Source organism: Falco rusticolus, chromosome 4 (genome assembly GCF_015220075.1).
Source record: "Falco rusticolus isolate bFalRus1 chromosome 4, bFalRus1.pri, whole genome shotgun sequence".
NCBI classification, from domain to species: Eukaryota; Metazoa; Chordata; class Aves; order Falconiformes; family Falconidae; genus Falco; species Falco rusticolus.
The window spans coordinates 83,053,528-83,076,098 of NC_051190.1; the positions used below are offsets into that span (position 1 = coordinate 83,053,528).

Below are 22,571 nucleotides of genomic sequence, written 5' to 3' on the forward strand. Positions count from 1 at the left end.
GAGTTAAGTAATGAAATTTGTAGTTAAATAAATCAATGCAGAGTGATGTTGATTACTGAACTTTACAAAAAAATTTGCAATCCTCACATGTTCACTAGACATCCAAACCAAAATAAACCAGATAATGTGATAGACTGAGTTAAATTAGCCACAGACACATATTACCCTCACATAGCAAATGGCAGATATTTTTAAGACTTTTAAAAGAATTTTATAACTGAGTGCATTTCTTGCCAAGAAATCTTCTTAGGATAACAACTTCAACAAATAAGAACTTGCAGACAGCTAGTGAAATTCTGAGACGTTGTCTATATCCTGTAGGAAAGTAAGTTAGTGAAAGCAGTAAACACTTTATCCTGGGGTCAAAGAACTAACATCTCTGTAGCTCAGGACATCTTTTTGATGAATGTGAAACAGCTGGAATAAATATATCAAGGGTAACAATTGTGCTCCCATGGTAGATCCAGCTGCTGAAAAATAAACCCAGGGGAAAAGGCCAAAGAGGAAAAACCCACAACATAAAAGAACTCCTGCACCATACATTCCCACTGTTTCTGCATACTTTTAAAATGAAGAACTCTGCAAATGCTGGTTGAAAATTAATGTAGAGATTAATTTGTTAAAAGCAAAACCAGTTTATAAAATGTTAAAAAAAAATAATTGAGGAATGATTGTTTTATTTAACAGCAATATTTTCATCTTTAGGGAAATTTTTTTTTCCCCAGACTTGAGGAACATTCATACCTGCTAGCAAGAAAGTTATTTAAAAAATAAACAGAGACTCATAATAATCCTGTTAATACTTTATTAGTGTAATTTTTTAGCTTTCTATTGGACAGAACATAAATGCAAACTCCAAAAAAATAAAATAAAATTCAGAGTCCTCTGCCATTCAGCAGAAGCGACCATGGCAGCCTGTTTCATGTTCATTCTTTGTTATGGAAACGAAAGGAGAGGGGAAGGGAGGGAAAAAGCTCAATAGAACAATTAGGCACACAGCTGACACTTACTGTACAATGATATGCACAAGTAATTTATAACAGCTATATTCATGAGATGTGCTCTTCAGATTTCTCCCTTGTATTAGACGAGCTTTGCTCAGATGAGCAATTGTCATTGAGAACAAGGGAATTAAGAAAGGAGTAACAAATGAAGACTTTTAAAACAAGTCCTTAAATAAACTAACGCAACAACAGAATGCAAAATTGTTCAGCTGAGAAGACATTTTTAACCTAGACTTCAAAACATTAAAAAGTCATTTATTTTACAGTTATTCAAATACACATGCATTAAATGAAAATATTGCACAAAATTAAAATTTAGATTGTGGAATTCATATGTTTTTATTTTGGTACACATTCTGGTAGCACTTAAAATTTACTGTTTAGTTCTAGCAAACACCAGCAGCACAAGCTTGAGGATGAACCAAATGAAAAAGTCAAATGTTCATTTTTTCTTAAAAATAATTAAGGCTAAAACAAGTGCATTTGTTGACAATGGCACAATTTTCAGTGGCCAGTCACAGCACCCAAAGGCCAGAAGATACACCCAGACACTTAAGTGCTGTATATTAACATTCAGTTTTTGAAACTTTCCAGAATAGGCTGCATGGGTTGACAGGGCAAGTATTGTAAATCATCCAACAGGAAAACCATTTAAATAAAGATACATCCAAACTGTTTTTAACAAAAAGTATTCTTTTCTGATGATTCTTGCCAGCCAACAGGCACCACTGAATCAGGAAGCCACATTCTGTAACTAAATATATATACACATGCACACATATGTATATAAATGTGTGCATAGGTATATGTGTGTAATAAATTCATTAAGTAAAATGACTAATAAACACGGTGTATTATGTTCTGTTCACATTCCTAGAGATATTATTTCATTTTTGGACAGAAATGTACCAGATAATTAAAAAAACCCCAACACTCAAATTTGCGCATGATCACTATTCTCTTGAAAATTTTCATGGTACCTACAGAGACTTAATAGGTTCCACAGATTTTACAAAAGAGTATTTGAACTTCCCATTTGCATACTGCATAACAAATTCAGTGATTTCAAAGACATAAAGTAGATTTTGTAGGATCAATGATATATTTGCTATATCGCCAAGAACAAATTGCCGAACCATCTTTCATCAGTCAGATGTCAGGCACGCCTGAGCACCCTGACATCAGAGGAAGATATGGTCATGTAAACAATAGGAGCTGGCTATGTTGGTTACTTCACACAGAACTCAAGATTTTGTTAAATTCAACAGCACTTAATCATCACGCTTCTACAGGACCTGCAGAGAGGAAGAGGGAAGGGTTCTTACATTTTACCAACTTGTCTTCATAGGGATTATAAAAGAAAGGGATTTCATTTACAGTTTTTAGTTCTGCAACAAAGAAAAAAAAGTGCACTTGAGCCCATGCATACTGTATGAGAATGTTAACAGTACAATATGATCGTCATTAAGTAGTATGATAAAAGGCTACATTGCATTAATAGAGTCCATGAGAAAAAATGATCTATATAGAGGCTTCAGCCAATTTAACTAGGTCCTTTGAGAGCCTTCTATCTTTTCTTAGAACACTTTCATAAAAGGTCTGTGTTCCTCCCTCACTTAAAAGGATCATTTGTTCCCATCAAGACACAAATTGCTATGAGGATCCTTGATCAATACCTGTACCTTACCCTGTGTTTAGCATTCAGGAAAAAAATAAAACTCACCACAAACCAAACCCAAATCGGACTCTATAGGATTGCTTTATTTTCATCTGGACAGTGGTGCTCAAACAGTAGGGGACTAACAAAAAGGAAAACACAAACTGAGATATGCTGTGGCCAACCAGGATTATTCAGTTGTTACTTTATTTTTAATTAGACAGAAATTCTTCACTGAAACGAAACAGATGGATGTGGGGCCTTGATGTCAAATTTTTATTAAAATCTTACACTATGCAAAAAATAAAAAACTTATTTAAAAAAATATTGTAGTTTATCTCCTTTTTATTTTCATATATACACTGAGATGCGTTCAGGAATTTCCAAGTGTTCGCATATGACTAATGATATCTTTTACCTGTAAGGAACCAACTAATTCTAACATTTTCCCCTATGAGGCTTACACACTAAAAGGTAAGGAATCTTCCAATTAAGTAGGACATAGTCTTTTATACCAAAAAAAAGTTTCAGATTTTACTGGGGAGTTGTATGTAAACTGTGTCTTAGTGCAATTTCCTCATCTTCTTCTCATGATGTCTATCCTCTTTGAAACATGTACCCCCTTCCTTCTACAACTATCAACTTGACATATGTTCAAATACGCCAATTGAACTTAAATATGATGCCCCTTCTCCACTGAAGTTACATGCAAAATGTATGCCACACGCCGTAAGAGCAGAATATGGCCCTTAAAGCTACAGAATAACCAGAATAGAGGGTTTGTTTCTACTGCACCTCTGTCTTTAGTAAAACCCCCATTAGATCTAACATTAGTAGATTTTTCAAAACATGAAAGGTGATATGAATGTGGCATAGAAGCCACATTACCTCAACTTTTCTTTAATAAATGTACTTTTATGATAGGGCTATAACTATTTCTCCCCTCTCCTCTGAACGTGGTATTCCAGAGACTGCTTTTCCTGTTAGCTCAGTCTTTACAGGAATGTTAGAAGAGCCCTACAGAGCCTCAACAGTCATAACATAGAATGACTCCACCTGATTCTCACTCATTGCACTATCTCCCAGTGCCAAAACATCCTTTTCTTCCATTTTATCACCACAGTTGTGCTTTACTTGAACAGTCTGGCACTTTTCATTGCTGGCAAAACCATCGACTCAGGAACGGAACGAATCAGCATTCTTACATATTGAGCCAGTATTCTTCTCAATGTTGCATGAAGACGCACCAAATCATTTAAGACACACAAACCCTTTTGGTAGTGGTTGAATTACAAGTGAAGATGAGAAGATCCACAGGTCTTACAGATGCATTAATAATCTAATATGTGACACTACAAGACTGGTGCAGAAATAACAGCATGTGAGTTTGAAGCCCCAGAGAATCTGCCCAAGTAATTAGTCCTGGACAAACATACACCAGCTCAATAGGTTTCAAGTGTCACCTTTTCTGTAAGGAAGGCGCTTGAGTACAATGTAGTCTCTGCTTATACCTCTGCATCTGCTTTGACCGTGAATGCAGTTTGTTGAAGAGCTCATGGAACTTATTTTCCGGAAATAATGTTTCTAGGAACCTCTCCAGAAACACATACACCATTCTCTTGTTCAGCTGAGTGTGCTGGAACATTTCAAAGACTCGAAGAATGCCTTTCCGAGTAGTCTCAGCACCTATGATGTGCTTCAGTTCATCTATAAAAATGAAAGTTACACAGAAGTTTAAGCTAAATTCTGCTTCTGTTAACAGCAAACTTAAACTGAATATTAAGTCTTTCAAATTACATAGCCTGGAATTTGAAGTAACAGAGCCTCTATTATCCACAGCATGACTAAACTAAAAGTTCTCTTACAGCAGAAGGATTTCTGAAAATTACTTCACTTTTACACTATGTATGCGGAAACATGTTATTTTACATGAAATCATGATGTAATGGAATACAGGTACTTCATGCACTAAACTTAAAATCCTCTAGTGAAACTAAATACTGACTTAGTTCTAAGAATTACAGTTGCAAAGTCACAGTATATGTGAAAATGTTCAGTGCTTTAATAATTAAAAACCTTTTTACTTAAACACAGTTTATACGTCGACATTTTTCAACATTTCAAATATCAACAAGAATACCGACATTAATTCCGGTAACAATCTATGGTAAGGATTATTAGGCTTCAATCCCAGGCTCACTTACCTGGCATTACCTCCAGTAATTTAGTCTTCCCTGCCACTCTTGTTCTCATTCTAATAGCTTTGTCCCTCTGTGGAACAGTCTCTGCTAAAATGCCATTGGGCCAAAACGCATCTCTGTAACAAAAGCAAATCTGTCAAAATACATTCACATTTTATCAAGTGAAAGGCTCTTTTTAATCCCTCAAAGCTAGCTCATAAAATAAATACAAGAAAGTCATTTGCACACAGCCTAACACACTTCAAATATTAGAAAAGGGAAAAGGCACAAAAAGAAATCACAAGCAAGAAGAACAATACACTCAACCTATTAAGTAGCTACCATATTCTTTTTTAGTACAAGAATCAGATGAAACAAAATTTTAAGAAAATATTGCACAACAAAAGCATTAAAATGCCACATAGTTGTTACATAAAATATACCTAAGATTTTCTTCACCAGTCAGTCTATTGCCACTGAGAGACTACGCTTTCATCTATTAATTGCTTCATTAGATCTCTGACAGCAGTTAGCCTATCAACAAGCTAAAGCTGAGATGAAGTAGTTTCAGTGTCACATAAAGCCCAATGCAAAAGATATGCCTCTGCCTAAAAAGCTATTTTACATCTGTGAACGGCATTTTTTTCTGAATAAGCAGCGCACATACTTGGTTTTATTAAAAAATAACAGAATGCCTGTAAAGTGTGACCCTTTGGCTAATATGTTATCCTACTTTAACGCTTTCACACCATTTAAAAAAAAAGGCAGCAAGGTGGGTGGGTCTCACTCAACAGCACTGCAGAAGCTGTAAGACTTTCAGGAAATGTAATGACAGAGCTTTGATACTTTCAAATTCGGACTTCAGTTCTGTTCTATCTGCCCACATGTGAAACATACTAGCTTAGAGCTACGCGGTTTTTAGTAATAATTGTTTGCCTTTTAAGGCAAGGCATGCACATGCCTTCATCAAGGCAAACGACATTTCACCCAGTAATATGATGAAATTTATAACTATACCCATACTCTAGCTCTTCTAGACTGGTTAACAAAGAACTTCTTAAGGAACATGAGAAAACTCAAAAATATTATTCTTCATGTGACAACTACTTTCTCTCACTTAACACATGTAAAAAGCAGTGTATGCTCCAACTGGAATTCTGTACAGTAATAAATTTCCTCACATAAAAAGAATAGGAAGGATACACAGATATCAGACATCAGATGGCAAGTACTTCATGTTTTACACTTATGGTAAAAGACATACCTGAAGCGTTTCACTGCATCTGCTACTTGCTCAGGAGATGTCATCCAATCAACATGATCAACGATTTTTCTAAAATCAAAGCAACCGGTCTCTCATTTAATTTTTAGAGCAGAGAACACATAAGTATAGCGTTTTAAAGAACACTCTAGTGCAAAAACAAGTATTATTTCAACTTTCTCTAACTCTGTAAGTAGGTTCTATAAACCTGCAAACTAGGAAAGCAAACACTGATTCTCAAGATAAAAATCTAAGTTCACGGCTGACTCCTAAAGCTAAAACCTTTTTCTTTTTGAGTATATCTGCGATGACTAAGCAGGCTGGAAAACTGATGTTGCATCTCCCATCAGCATTACATAAATTTTCTGCTTGTAGAGTGCTCCTTTTCATGGAGTACTACAAGTTCTGCTTCTGTAAGCAAAGAACCTATTTAAAATCTCAAATTACCATATTTATGTATACAGTTACCTCATAATCTTTACAGGAGATACAGACTGATCATCGACTTTGTCCTTCATTCATCAACACATACACACAGCTCAATATCCAAATCTAGGATGTTTACAGAAATGATATACATATCTATGTATCACCATAATCCCACGATTATTTCCCTAAACATAATTTGGTTTCTAAAAAATAGAAAAACACTATTTTGCTGCAGAATGCCACTAAGCCCCAAGAACCTGCTAAGACAAGATATGACTGCTGAACCAGAAGAAGCTGTGAGTATCTGGAATAGCTTCAAATGCAGAAGCAAAATAGTCCTATACACATCTCTGCAGTAAGAGAGCAGTAGCCTGTGCACAAACTCAGCTAGTTATATTACAATCTGAAAATAGAAAAAAGTATTCAGAGTTGTTCAACAGGGCAACATGTTTTTGGAAGCACAAGTCTCATGATAATTGTCACCTGGTCGTGAGGCATTATTTGAAAAATACCCAGTGCTATTATTACTACATGGTTGTATCAGTACTGGTACAATGACTGATAAACTAACAGTGACGATGAAAACATCACAGATACACTTCTGAAGATTAAAAAGTAATGATATAGTGAGGAATGTCCTGGAAAAGTAATAGGAAACTACTCACCTGCCAGAAATTAAATTTTAGATTCATGGCACTAATCCAAAGCAACAATTTAGTGCCAACCCTGTTTCTAGAAATTTTTTTGTTCTATATTTTTATTTACATTTCAGAGACAGATTATTAGAAAGCCTGGAAACTGTAGATTTCTAAGATGAGGGCAAGAATCGCTACTTATTTAGCACTACTAATTTGCCTTGCACTTGCATGAAAAATGGTACATGTGATTTACAGAGGGGGGGGGGGGGGGGAGGGGCAGAACAGACCTGTAACAGTCCTTCTCCCTCCCCTGCCCCACCTTTTGACGTGAGAGAGCAAAAAATTAACACAGCAACTCAGTACAGTTCACATACTTTGATTGTGCCAGTGTATCATTCATTTGTGGCATCACAGATGTAAACAAATCGTACAAATAGTAATAAATAGTATTAATAACAAAGCATAGTGTAAAACACAGGGCAAAAAGCATACACAACATCAGTATTGTTACATTCACAGAAATGTGAACCCTTGTTGATATGCAAAAGTGGTTTTGAAAATTCTCTGGCACATAAGAGTTACTGGAATTCATCTTTCAGCAACGTTTTGTGTTTATATCCATTGTACACCACGTTTGTACTTGGTTTATTGATCCTCTTCAAAGTGGAACGCATGCAGATCTAAACCACAATAATTTAGGAAATACCAAAAAGGATTTATACACAGTTTCATAATCTCACTCACACGATCGCTCTATATAAGAAAAGCAGTACCTATTAATTGTGTCACCATATGTTGCTCTAATAAGTTGCTGAAGCAGATTTTTTATATTTCTTCTTAACCACTGATTTCTTTCCTTTAAATCAAAGACTTCATCCATAAGGAGGAGCATTACTCTCAGCGGAATATTGTCATCCACCTGACCACCAAGTAAAAGTATAATCAGTAAACTTTTATTTCACTTCAAGAAAGCTACAGTTTTAGTATCTGCTTCACAGGTCAAATGTTTCAGTATAAGAACAATGACAGAAACAATTTGCTCTGTATTTTACTGAAATACGAAAACTTCCCTAATTCTTCTATGACATCACTAACAGCAAAGAAAGACTGAAAACTAAACTAGGCTTAAATCCACTGGATTTTTAAAATAAGACAAAAAGAAACTGTTACTTCGCCAAAGTTGAAAAAAGTTAATACAATCAAGTATGTCCTAAAGAGAGAGCTTGTCCCTGAACAATTTGGTAACTGCTTCCAGTAGCCTAACATGAAAATTCTGGAAGCAGCTTTTCTTTGGCATCGTTTTCTTATGGACACACTGTGCCAAATTCAGAACCTTGTAAGAACAATGCCACTTCACTGCAATGAACTGCCTTTTATTATGATACTGTTCTAACCTGTATGGCTATCAAGTGCTTTTATGCTTGTAGATTAAGAAAAGCACAATTTTATTATTTAATAGCAGATGTTACACAGACTGACTTACAAAAGCCAACTTTTACAGAAAACCTAAAAGAAAGGATTCAGCAACTACATAAAAGTTTTTAAGGATGGATGGCGTATACTTGCAGTAACCATCTACATTATTTCAAATATCAAAATCTGAGGGAGAGTTTACTGAATTCTATAGTATGAAAGTATTAGATTGTCATCTTAGTTGCTATTGATGTTTCTCTTGTAGAAACAACAGCAGCTTCTCAAGGCCTGCTTATAGGCCCAAATACAAGCCTATGTATTGTTAAGCTATTGCATAAGAAGACAGCATGTGGACTTACAGTTGCATTGTACAAGAGACCACAACATTTATCTCAAGTACAACAAACTGATTTGATTTTTTGATTAATTAAAATCTTACTGTATCCTTAGCAAGATTTAAAGATTTAATGCACTTTTTTTTTTTTTTTTTAAATTAGGAGTTTTACATGCTAAGCATTCAGAGTTTTGTTTTGTATGTGAAATCTTATACAGCTCTACCAGAGAGAGTGGTAGTTTGCACTATATTGTTAATCCTAAACTAGAAGAAGTAGCAAGATCTCACAGCTAGGTGGACTACATAAATACATCTTTACAGGCAACTGGAACCCAGTCAGTGAATTCATAATCCAGCCAGAAATTCTATAGATCCATGCCTCGCTTTTACTGTACTGCTTCTTCACGTAAAATTCCATTCAAACTGCCATACTTTTTGTTTGATTTAGTGGCTGTAAATTGTGAAAAATGCATCTTTAAAAAGCAGTTGAGAGATGAAAGCTTTTAAAACATTTGAAATCTGCCTTTCAGAAACACTTGGCATGTTAACTTAGAAGCTATGAAGAATTGTAGGTTCTATTCATTTTGCAGAAGATCAAGGAAACACCTGCAGAGAAGCTGCTCATATACTTGAATGATATTATTTTGTTTTTTGCCTGTACAAAACAGAAGACTCAGAAGTATCAAAGATTTTGTAATTACAAACTTAGGGATATAGTCTTATACAGCGAAAAATAATGGGGAAAAAGAAAACACAGAAGAACTCAAGGCTATGTTGTCTAAGCAAAAATACATCTACCAAGCCATCATAGCAGTTATGCACAGGAAGACAAACTGGAATGCTTTCATGTGACCAAAAAAACCCGAAACATGAAGGACAGAACAGGTGCAGATTTACAACCATAGCAAATTGCATATAATCACTAGTAATCTTATGGCCTTTCTGTCCTACTCTAGAGATAAAAGGTTTTTGCCAATTGTTTTCACATGTATCATCAAAACAACAGCAACATACCATAGCTTATGATAACCTCAAGAGCTTTAAACTTCATTTTCAAGTTTCTATCATTACTACTTCATACATTTTAGGTACCCACATGCTAAAATTTTATTATTTTGGAACATATTCTGAAGGTTTTTTTCTACAACAATACAGAAAACACTACTGATCCATATAACAAATGCTCCTGAAAAGGTCACATATCAGAAATCAGAATCCATAAAATGCAAACTAAAATGATGCTAACAATCTGGTACTATACTATCTTTGAACAGACAAAAATTGGAGGGAGGAGGGCAAAAAAAATCCAAATCCAACCCCAAACCCCCACCCCCAAACAAAGAAGCAGTAGCATGTACATTCTGAGTTATTCCGTTGTTGTGCAAACCATTTTAGTACTAACCAATATGTTACTTTTAGATGGACATATATTTTTCTTTTTAAAAGGTTAAGAACTGTAAGTGCCTGGTATAATATCAGAAAACAATAAATACACAGTTTAACAAAGAATAAGTAAGTCATTAATTTGGTTTTAGAGGAGTCAATTTTTAAAGTACAGGTGTCAGACTCACATTGTCATCAATTGGTGCTGCAACACGACAATGGTCAGGATCTGAATAGGTCTTCTGGATCAAAGGAGGCACCTACAATGAAAAAAGCTAGCGTTTATGAAGGAAAAAATACTTTTGAATACCAATAAATCAGATAGTTTTCATATATATTTGGTTATGAAAATAAAACCTGACATTTGGTCAAAAGTCAGTTGCATACTACCACAGATAAATACACAGTACTCCTTTCATCTTCCAATAAATCAGACCTGTAGGTGTTCTATAGCTATCAAAAAGTTATCAACAGCTTTAAGACAATCGACATATTTTCAAATGCCTAATGCTTCAACTGAAAAACACCTACAAGTTCATAGGAGACTGGTATTTTGTCTCATGTTTCCTCTTGATCTTAAGTCCTGCCTAGTCACAGACTTCCCAGTGAGTATAACTGCATATCATATAGTTAGTCACACACTAGGGAAGTTACCAGCAATGAGAAAATCCAGAGCTAGTCACTTTATCTCACAAGTAATGAAAAAACAACCACAGAAAAGAAACATACGCATACACACACACTCTCCCAGATTTATTATTCCCTTTCATGGTTTAAGAGTTAATTCATCTCGATTGCTATTCTACATCTGCCACGTGTAACTCTTTTGGTAAAACAAAACGGAACAATCCCTGATCACAGACCTTGCAGCTACACACAGAAAGAAGAGGGCAAGAGAAAGGAAGGTAAGATGGACATGTTAGGAAGATTATTACTTTCATTAAGATCTCTAGATAGTATGCAATGTTACCATTCCCCACGTCTAACGTATTAAATATTAGGAATATAAGGGATGAGGAAAGATGGCAGGAAAGACAGAAAGAAAATTTAATTAAAAACAGATTTCAGCAAGGAATAAGCAGAAAAGAGGCTATCTTCTTATTTTAAGTTTCAGAAGAATTTTTTTTTTTTTCTGGTGAAAGCAGCAGATGCAGCAAACTAGCTTTATGAGAATGGTTGGTAAAAAAAATGAGAAAATCAGTGACTCATACTCTTCTCAAGTGGCTGAGTAGAATTAAGTGAAGAACGACCACTGTAACAGTCTGTAGTTGCCATATGAAAATGTATTACTTAATAGCAAAAAGAACTCCACATTTGTAGCATAATGACTGCTGCACCTTATTAAAAGGGTGTAGGAATAAAACAGATTGCTTTCCTGTCTGATGACTTAACCCTTCATTATAGTATACAACGTAAGTTTACATGAGCCGATAGCTAATCTCCAATTATTAGTATGTATTAACTATCAAGTATTTTCTTACCTTGAAAAATGATTGCTTTAAGTCTTGTCCCAATCTCTCTGACATTTTACCCATGTTGTCTGACATTTTAGTCATTCCCTCTGCCAGGCTGTCAGGGAGAGACTTGACTGCATTTGATACATTTCTCATAGAGTTACGCAGTGGGTTTACAAATGTGTCCATCTGAAGGGGAAGACGTTTAACCAGAATTGTACAGTTTATGAGGACACCAGTAGTTAATATACTATGAGAAGTATCACACTGTACCAGAGAACAGTAACGTACTCAAATTGCTTAACTTCATTGCAGAATGCAGAATAATGTGCTAACTTCACTTTCATTTATATTTCTCATTCCTACAGCCCTACTGTAGCTATTTACATCTTTCAGCAGATCTTTTTCCTGAGTCCTTTCCATGTCCCATCCCTCAGCTATTCTTAGCTTGAATTTATTTTCCTTTTCTTATCCATTCAATGCCATTTTTCCCTTCCAAGCTTCCTACTTCCATATGTTTCACTACTTCTTTCAACTACTCATCTTTGAAACATGTGTCTTTTAAACAGCACTGGAGTAATATGCTTTAATATCACAGCAAGTATAATTAAAACCGAAGTAGTTCCATATAAACTGTTAATATTTTTCTTTCAGTATATACTCTAAATTCAGCGCAAACAGACACAAATACTAGAGTGATGTCCTTAAAAATTAAGTTTCCACTTGAAAAGCTGGGAAGCAAATCTCACTCAGTCATTACATAGACCTTCATAAATACTTAACAGTGAAACAGTTAAATATTTATCAAGGAACTGAGGTAGAACAACAACCTGAAGTGACAATACAGTCACAGATGCTTTTCGTATCAAAATCACTGAAAATTTAGAAATAGCTACATTTGCAAAGAGACGCCCACACAAACTGGTCAAGAATCATTTGTCTGAAGAGAGTCCTGGTGGCTTAACAAAAAGGATGCACAGCTCAGAGCTCTGAAAGGTTACAACAGCTAAATACGTAACAGCTGCTTTTGAAGGGAAATGCATTTAATCTTTTGGGCTGAAAAGTGGAAAGCATGGTAACAGCACTAATAAAGAGTATAGAACTGAAAAAAGAAATTAAAAGGAATGAGATTACAAAAAGAAATCACAGATGTCTGACAGAAAAGTAACTTGCAACAAACACACTTTCAAAGTAGCCTTGGTGCAATACACTGTGTCCGATTTGAAAATTTTATTTCCTTGTCATACAAATAAATTTACCTGTTATAAAAATGGTAAATGTTTGGTTCCATATGTTCTCAGACACTTTGCCACTCACAAAGTATTCAAAGCAACTCACTTGCAAGTTGTTTTGAAAGTGCTATATAGCTGTTTAATATCAGTTCAACATCTCTTTAATGTGATCACTGCACTACTGAATGCTCTAAAGTTCCCTTGACAGTACAAAACATTCTTACCTTCCGTGCAAAATCCCCCTTCCCTTTGCTGTAGGCTTTATTCTCCAGGAAGTCATACACATAATGGGCTAAAGCTGGAGAAGCTTTCATCATTTCAGGATTTAACAAGAGCTGTGTAAAATAATTTTCAAAAGCTGTTTTTTAATAAATAATGAAACAGGCCATAGTATTCTGTTTAGTAGAAGTTTACCATGCACAAAGACACTACATCTTGGAATATATTTTCTCATTCATTCTCTAAATTTTATTCCAACATTACACTATTCTCAAGATAAAACTGATGTGCTCCCTGGCAATTCCCATTATTTTAACTAGTAGGTTAATTCTAGCATCCTACAGAAAAATACGCACATTTATGACCACTAAAACTGCCTCTAAAACTCCAAGGGGAAAAAAAAAAGTGAAAAGCTGTGACTGGAAAAAATGTTGCTATTAAAAATGGGGCACATCTCTCACACAAAGGAGAAAAAAGTGTTAGCAATCTGAACAGAACAATCAGCCTTCACTACGTTTTGTTCATCTTCATTATTTATCATTAACACATCCACTGAATTGCTCCATATTTTTGTGCTGCTTAACCAGAAAGTTCCTATGAAGTGAAATAACTGAATTCCTTTAGTCAGGCTGATAGAAGCTGTATCTCAAAGGAGAAGCTGTGTGGTTTGCTGCACCGCCAGAGTGGGTGCCACACCAATCCTTATGCAACAGTGCAAGAGAAAGTAACCACAACAGGAGCGTAATGGAAAAAAGTTTAATGGCATAGAGCTCAAAACTAACAGAGATGGAACCTTACCAGTGACAGAACTGGCTGAGAATAAACCAAAACAGCAAAGAAAAGGCAAACTTATTAAATATTAAGTTCTAGCAGTATACTATTTAGGATTGCGTACCATCTACAACACAGCTTTTTTTTTGTTTGTTTTGGTTTTTTTCTTAAAAAGAAAAAGCACATGCTACCAAATTTTCTGCCTTGGAAGAATTTCAGCGGAGAACACAAGCAAAAAAACCGTAACAGCCTACCTGCAAATACGCATTTAGATCTTTTTTCCTCTTTTCCAAAAATTCTCTGTCCATATTGTTAAATGTCTTTTTGCCAGGAAGTTTCAGTATATTTGCAAGGTTTTCAAACTGAAAAAAAAAGGATAAAATTTTTTTGTTCTGTTTTCAAGAGTTTCAAGCCACCATATAAGCTCAGAAATGAGAGGGATCTTACATTCACCTATTCTTATCTACCACATAGCACCTGACAATTTCTGCATCAAGCCTGGATCAGACTCCATGGAGAAGCCAAAATGAAAGGTAGGCAGTCAAGACCAAATGTACGAAAATTCTCAGGAGACCGTCAAGGACAAAATTTCTGAACGCACACACACATGAAACTCACTTTTGAAATACAGACTAGTATAGCGTGCAAAAGGCTTAGGCTCAAGATTTATCATTATTTATCATTATTATTTGGGCAGAAGTTAGCACGGTTATGAGACTACATCAAGAAAAATTATCAATTTTTCTAAAACATCTTTTCTTTCCTCTCCTGATCAAACCTACTAAGGAAATGATTAAGCTTTTATCCCTGGAGTGGATGGCAGCACCCAGTTTACACACAGGTTATTATACCATGCTTGATATGCCATCACCTATGCCATTTCTCCAGGTAATGACAGCGATTGGCACCGGTTGACATGTATTCCACTGTTAGGGTTTTACAGAAAGAATGGGTGTTGGAAGCAGCAGGGAACGAAGAGGCCTTAACGCTGAAGAAGGTTGAACATATTTGCTATAATGCACAAAAATAAAAAAACTTGACAAGAATAAAACTTGAAGAATCAGGATTATCCAAACACAAAATCCAGACTTCCTATAAAAAACAGTATTTTAAGGCAGTAAAGAGATAAAGGTATAGTACCTAGGCTTTAAGAAATAACCTGGAGAAAGGTTGTACACTTTTCTCTCTAAAGAAGACCACAGAATTATAAATTTAATGAGATTGATTCCATTCAGTCCCTGCAAGGTGTCTTTTTGTGAAAACAACATTAAACTTTGGAAGGTCACAGAGCTCGTATAACATTTATGGCCTGTAGGAAGCACCAAAGAATAACTCTTTCCAACTTTTACAAATCCCATTCCCTTGCAAATAGGTCATGTGGGGAAAAAAAAATGAACAGAAGATGGTCTAGTTTTTATTTCAATACTTGTATCCAAACAGAAGCAATGTAAGCAAAGAACAGCCTCTATTTTAAATATTGATATCTACTTCAAATAGTATTTATTACATAACTGAATAAAGAAACTGGTGTGAATCTTTCATTACTTTAAGGAAAAGAGCACACACAGATACTATGCACAGCTAACTTCAATTCCATTTTGGATCAAGCACCTATTTTCTCTGAAAAACAATAATCCCTGCCCTTCCTATTAATTTTATTTAAAAGATGCTAACCTTTACCCTTAACATGGCAAAAACAATGTCTCGGACAAGGACACAGGAAGGGTGTTCAGTCTATCAGTGACATTCCTGTGCCCCATAAATTCAGTAGGAATGTCTGTTTTATTGTCAAAACAAAGCAAAAATGTTGGGAGTCTCAGGTGCAATGAAACACAGGAATTATTTTTTTTTTTTGCAACCTCAGTGTTCTAGGATAATGTTTTCATTTTCTGTAAATTCAAAGAAAGCAGATTTAGCAACAAGAAATTTCTGAGCTTCTCTCTTTTGAAAATTTTTGCTGTTGCTATTTTTTTTCTAGTCATTTACTGGTAAGTCAGTTTTAAATGATTGCCCCATACCAGCAGAACACTAACTCACTATAAGATCCAGGAACCCATACCTGTTTCAAAAGAACAGGGACTGTTCAAAACAGTGAATTAATTTAAACAAAATTAAAAAAAAAAAAGAAAAAAAAATAATTTGAAGAGTACAAAAATTTCACATTTATTGACAGCACACTAAGATAATCAGAAATTCAGAGCAATGTCAGACTTTGTTTATTACAAGTTATACAATATTTATTATTAATACAAGTATTCAACAAAATGTCTGCTTCTAATAAAAAAGCCTTTTCCATTTTCACTACTGTTGTGACTTTACAACTCTAACTTACCTGCACACAATTTGTTCTCTCTGCCTCTCTGTTAGTAGCAGGGTAAAGTGATATAATCCAACACTTCTGACTAGTTCAAAGGTTATACAGTCAAATCTGACTTCTCCAAGGGCTTGGTTTAAAAGCATTTCACCCTCCTCTTAAAAGCAATGCATTTTTGACACTTTTTCATGTCAGCAGGTTCTACTTTCTACCAGCTGGTGAATTACATACAAGTCTCTATTTTTTTTTAATTTCATGTTAGAAGGGTTAAGAGTCTGAGAATACAAGTACAACAATAAAAGGCAGATTGTTTAGCAGTACACTGAACTGCCAACAGCTGTCCCTTTGAAGACCCCACCGATCTGTAACATTTCATCTAAAACCTAAACACCTATTTCCCTAGCTCAGCTTTTATTTCTTAACCTCTGCGACAAATAACAAACGAAATACAACGCTGTTCAAGACCAATAACACTTCCACGGAAACATTTTAAAGTAAATTTAAGCAAAGGAGGTGGCAGGGGGAAAAGCTTTCTAAGTTCATTTCCTTGTGTTACAGCAATTATATAGCCATCAGGTATGAAACTATATAAACATGCACCTGTAAACTGCTCAGTACAAGTAAGGTATGATATAAATGGTAAAAAAAGTACACTTCAACAGAAAATAATGTAGTGCTTCAACCCCACATCTTAAGTCACTTTGAGAAAGCCAGCACTCATGCCATACCACCACACAGAAAAAGCACCTTTCAAAGAAACCTTAAAAGATTCATGAGATTAATTACCTGCTCAGTGATCCTCATGTGAAAGTCATGGAAATCGCTGTAGCGCCGGTATGTCTTCCATGTCTCTTCGCTGTTTGGATTTCGCCGATGGACTGTGATAGCATACAGTGCGTATGTCTTGCCGTGGTCATTACACACTCCTGCCACAGCATATGGGTCAGAGTCAGCATAGACTAGTAGTTTAAAAACAAACAAAAAAAAAGGAACAAACAGAAAGGAAGACGAAAGGACACAAACGTGAAGTGAAGAAATGTCTGGAATGACAGACTTGAAAGACAAAAATGGGCATGCAAGCAGAAGAGTAAGCCATCCCTTTATCCAAAACACTGTATAAGGGATACCCTCCAGAAACTTACTATGTAAACTTAGATTAAGTAGCCTTAGTTAGGCAAGTTTCACTGACATGCAAAACAGAAACAAAGAATAGAAAAGGTTTCAACTTTTAAGAATACTGAAAAGATATTTTAAAAATAATTTTAACCTAAAGAACTCAAGACAGAGGTGAAAGAAGAAATTCAAGTCTGCAAAGTATTCTAATCATACTACAAAAGTTTGTCCATCAAAAACATCTATAAATACAAAACAGTGCTAACAAGCTGTAAGCATTTGGTTTTGTTACTAACATCAGCAGTTTCTTACTAACTGTGAGGTAAAAAATACCCCCCCACACATTACTTGAGTCAACAGAAACTATATATACACAGACATACATATGTATTCTGTGTGTGAGTGCACACATATATATAATGTATTCTGTGTGTCCATACATGCGTGCACGGCTTCTATGGAGAAGTAAATTTATATCTGGAAAGAACACAGATCTATCTTAAACAGAACTAAACATCTTTCTGTTCTCCACTGAATATTTATATTCTCTTGGACATTCCCCCATCACAGAATTCTCCCAGTACAGAGCTTGTTTCAAGAAAACTTTCATTTAATCTACAGAATAACCTAGAACCAATATTGTTTACACTGCACAGTTTAAAGTGGTATGTTTTATCTGTTGCCTCTGTAAGTACTGAGCCAATAACCAGTAACCACAATTTTCCAGTGGCTAGATGAAAATACTTTTTAATCAAGTTCTATGAATTTTTCAATGCACCAGTGCTCCATAAAATACACTTTTCCTGACTGATCATCATCTCCAATCTCTGTTATGCTTCCAGCCTTGACTTCTCTCAAGTAATAACGCCAAGGTCTAAGCAGCCAGGGAGCAGCTCTAGGATAGAGGCAGCTGCTGACAATGTAAGGAATCACTCAATGAGCAAGGTGCATGGAGCACCTTTCCTTTGCCATGCACCCTCTAGAAGAAGAATGTTGAGCACTGAAACCCAAGTGCAAAGAGTGGGCCGTCAGGATGCTGCCAAAAGACTGCCCAGAGAACAGAACTGGGAAACCCCGGCCCCATGGATGCTGAGCAAGCCCTATCCTCTTAAGCTCATGTTGACCATTCTGCTGTGCAGCCGCCAGATCACATCTCAGGAACACTGCTAAGCTGCACCTTTAGGAGTACCACTTCAGGACAGGAGTGGCAGAGAAAGAAAGAAGTTGTCCCCACTGTCCCTTATGTCATAGCTTCTTAATCAGAGTTTATTTTGCAACACAAGACAAGGTGAATCCTTTAAGATTATGGAGAAGATCTTGTATACACCCTGCAAGCACAGTAGAGGGTAGTAATTGGCAGAGGAAAGGAGCCTGCACGCAGATGCAGGATGCATCTACTGCATGTAGCACCCAGAAAGCAGGGACTTCTATTTCTTGTTCAAACATGACATAAAGAAGAGGACACATCCAGTTTAACCCCATCTTACAATATGAACCTGTACATATCCCCTGGTTCAAGTGGAGCATTATGGATCCAGAGTCAAGCTGATAGATACCTATACACACCGGATTATGAATTTAACATAATTTGCGTGGTTCTAAGTTTAATTCAGAGAAAAGTTTCACATGCCATTTTAATAAAAAAGCAAAATTGTGATTCTTATCTTTTAAATTATTTTTCCCCTTCTCCAAGAACTGACTACATAAGACTTGGATTGAACCATGCTCTCATACTGTGTTGGAGTAACACCGTTTAATTAAAATGTCAAGTAGTTGGAATTCTTGCTCACAGCTCACGTCTGCTATTTAAAGCACAGATTTCAAAGTCTATTGCATAGTAAAATCTACCCAAAAAAAGTATCTGAAAATCAATTCACAATTTAATTACCCAGTGCAATCACATCTAACTAGAATATCTGCAAATAATATCTGATTTTTTGTTGTGAAAACATATAAAAATAATTTATTACTATACAAATTTTTATAATAGATAACCAAAAATGCCACCACTGTAAAGACTAGTCACTAACTTAAATTAAGCTACGTCAATAAGGAAACACAAAAACCAGGGGGAAATATTACAGTAAGAGTAGAGTCAAGAATTAGAATTGTTTGACTAGACAGAGATGGCTTTCAGAATATGTTCTTTAAATAGTTGTTAAAATAAATGCTACTCAATATTAAGTTTAATGAATGATTCTCCAGAGACAGGGAAAATAATAATACCATATAACCAAAAATTAAATCACATTTTAAGGACAGATATACAGTCTATGACCTACAGCTCCAATTCTGTAAGGATTTCCATTACAAGGATTTAATGGAAAATATGAATTCATATGTTTCATGAGGTTAAAAAAATGAAAGGATTAGGATTTTAAGGGCTTGTAACATTAAAATAATCAAAATAAATGGTGGAAAACAAGTAAGCAGCCATCATAACAAATTCACTTACCAGTATCTGAGATGTATGCATGGAGTTGAACTGTCTCATCAGAAGGGACATTTGAAAGGTCATCTAAGGACTGCAGGGTGGGGGAGAGATGGTAGAGGGAAGAAATGGGCAACAGAATAAGATCACAGATACATCTCGTTTGAGAGACGCTTTTTGATTCACATTATTTAATTTCCAAACTTTCAGTTCACTACACTAATAGAAAAGCTTAATGCACTGAACAATGCAAGTAAGCCTTTGCCCCACCTGGTTACTTAAGCCTTCCTTTTACGCAGTCTAGGGCCCTTCATTTCCCCTACCAGTTTCATAGGTTTGTGATCATTCTAATATATTTGCCGCTTTCACTTGTTATCTCAACTCTTAACAGAAGTACAGCTACAGTCTTCTACTGAGCATTAAAAAACTCCACACATACCCCCACCCGAACAATTGTGGACATACAGATGTTGTGGAACAGATCTTTTGGTTTTATCTTTATACCATTTTGTTTTCTTTTAACTGACTTCAAACACTACACAAAAGTTACAGAGCAGTAAAACTTGAGTAATGTATCTGCTGTATGTAAAGAGCAACATACGCTTTTCTCAGAATGTTTACCATTGTGAAAAATGAACAGGTACATCCTCAGCTGGCTGAAGCCCTGTTTCCCTATTCAGATCAAAGGACGACCAACGAGTCTTTTAGAAAAGCTTCACTATTATTAAAAAATTAATACATCTGACTACTAAGATTTGACATAAAGCTCTGCAAAATTGTTGGGTGAAAAACTTGGATATGTAATTGAAAGAAATAGAGGACGGGCCACTACACATGTGATCCCAACCTTAAATTACCAGGTGAAAAAACAAAGATGGAGCTACTTAAGTAGAATTCATAGGCACCGGGATCCCAACTACTTTTTTTACGCCAAAATTCTAAAATTCTTCTAAGATACACATTCAAAATGAATATACAGCTATCTTTTATAACTTAACCAAGCCAGTTTAATAGTGAGTTGCCACTAAAATCTACCTAGAATGGGATTTACGGGGTAACAGTGCCATACTGCTGTCAAACTAATACCTCAACCTACATCAATCAAGCTTCTAAACTCCTGTTTCCTTAAACATAAGCCAATCTCATGTGATTATAATCAAAAGACAGGTCAGACTTGAACACATAAATTATTTAAAGTCTGTGCTCTAGCCCCTTCTTCATCTGAATCTTTACTATCTCCAAAATATTCCAACATAATACTCCACTCCTTCCTTCACAAGCTCTCTAGAGGGAACAGCTCTTCCTGCCTCAACCACATCAATTGATCTCTGCCTAAATATCCACTATGGAAGGCAAGGGAAATAACATTTCTGTTACAAAGTTTAGATACTGAATAAATGGCATCATTAAAAAGGTCTGAACATATTAACGATGCTTTAACATGTACTGTAGTAAGGATATCTAAATATCTTGTGATACAGCTTGTAAACTTAAGAGTAGAAAAGTCCCAGATTGAAAAAAGTAGAAGAAAGAAAAGCCCATTTGGGAAATCCATTTTGCCACTGCACACTACAGCAGTGTGTTTATGTCTGTTCAGTGGAACAACAGATGAAGTCACACAAAAACACTTTGAGAACAGACATCATCTTTCCCTCAAGAACTCCCAAATCATGTTACTGTATGCTGGAGAGTATTCTGGTAAAGCATCACCATAAGTGACTCTTCCGATAATCATTAGATACTTGCTTTTGGTCATTGTTGGATACAGGGCTAGAACTTCTCTGACCTAGTCCATTCTTAAGGAAGACACCCTTGGACAGTAGCAACCCTATAAGGTGTGCTCTGTACTGCAGTGTCCAAATTTAGGAGCAGAATATCACCTGAGACTGATCAACAGCAGCTAACTGTGGAAGCTTAGATAATTTCTTGACATTCTTAGAGCTCAAATCTTAAAGGATTTGATTATTAGTCAGATGGGAGGGACATTATCAAAGACAACAAGTACAGTCAACTCCTCCAATATTTTGCTTGGTATAAAATACTGACATTAAGGTACTATCAAACGTTTCCTTACCTCCCTTCATTCCATTCTGAGAGTGCAGTTTTCCACTTGATAACTGAATGGGGTTCAAGCTGACATACACTAATGATTGCCAGAAGTTCAACCCACCCATGTCTGCTGCCATTCAAGGTCTTAAGATATGTAACACTTGTGTAACTCCTATTTACTCAATGCAAAAGCAATACGTAAAGCTCACATTATTGATCCATTTAGATGAAATCTGAAAGAGTCTATAAACATTTACAGTAGTTTTATACCCCCCCAAAATGCCCTATTGGTTTAATACAGTAGATTAATATGTCAAACTAACAGGTCAAAATTAAGAATATACTTCTGTAAAATAACTTTTCTTCAGATTAATTTTGAGCCTCTCTTCCAAATGATCTTAAAATACATTCTTACAGTGGAAGTATAAACTGCAGGCAATGTATTTTATAATAAAAAATGTAGGAAACGCCCAGCTGCTGTGGCAAGGCACTATATGTAGCAACAATTGACACAAGTAAATGAAATCGCTGAAACTTGAACAGGTAACACAACAGTTTGTATTTAGTATGACCTAGTATCTTTGAACGAGGTATATTCACAAGAACACAAGGTAGTTAAAACAGGAAAATATACCACAATCCAATCTTATTTAATACACTGTCATTAACTAGAAGTACAGAAATTCCCT

The 22,571-nt window shown here is 35.5% G+C and overlaps 1 protein-coding gene across 5 annotated transcripts in view; it reads right to left on the minus strand.

The window, feature by feature from the left end:
• Positions 1 to 790: 790 nt before the first annotated feature.
• SNX13 (sorting nexin 13) overlaps positions 791 to 22,571 on the minus strand; it is a 67,258-nt gene continuing 45,477 nt past the window's right edge. The window contains exons 17-26 of one of the 5 annotated variants that reach the window (XM_037383879.1): positions 19,858 to 19,927; positions 17,076 to 17,215; positions 14,230 to 14,337; positions 13,210 to 13,320; positions 11,781 to 11,942; positions 10,488 to 10,559; positions 7,943 to 8,088; positions 6,106 to 6,174; positions 4,866 to 4,978; positions 791 to 4,368 (exon numbers count right to left, since the gene is read on the minus strand). In XM_037383879.1, the coding sequence (XP_037239776.1) occupies positions 4,121 to 4,368; positions 4,866 to 4,978; positions 6,106 to 6,174; positions 7,943 to 8,088; positions 10,488 to 10,559; positions 11,781 to 11,942; positions 13,210 to 13,320; positions 14,230 to 14,337; positions 17,076 to 17,215; positions 19,858 to 19,927 (1,239 nt within the window). In that variant the 3' untranslated portion in view covers positions 791 to 4,120. Of the gene's footprint in view, positions 4,369 to 4,865; positions 4,979 to 6,105; positions 6,175 to 7,942; positions 8,089 to 10,487; positions 10,560 to 11,780; positions 11,943 to 13,209; positions 13,321 to 14,229; positions 14,338 to 17,075; positions 17,249 to 19,857; positions 19,928 to 22,571 lie in introns of those variants that run through there. The other 4 variants (XM_037383877.1, XM_037383880.1, XR_005103715.1 and 1 more) reach the window with 4 other exon arrangements.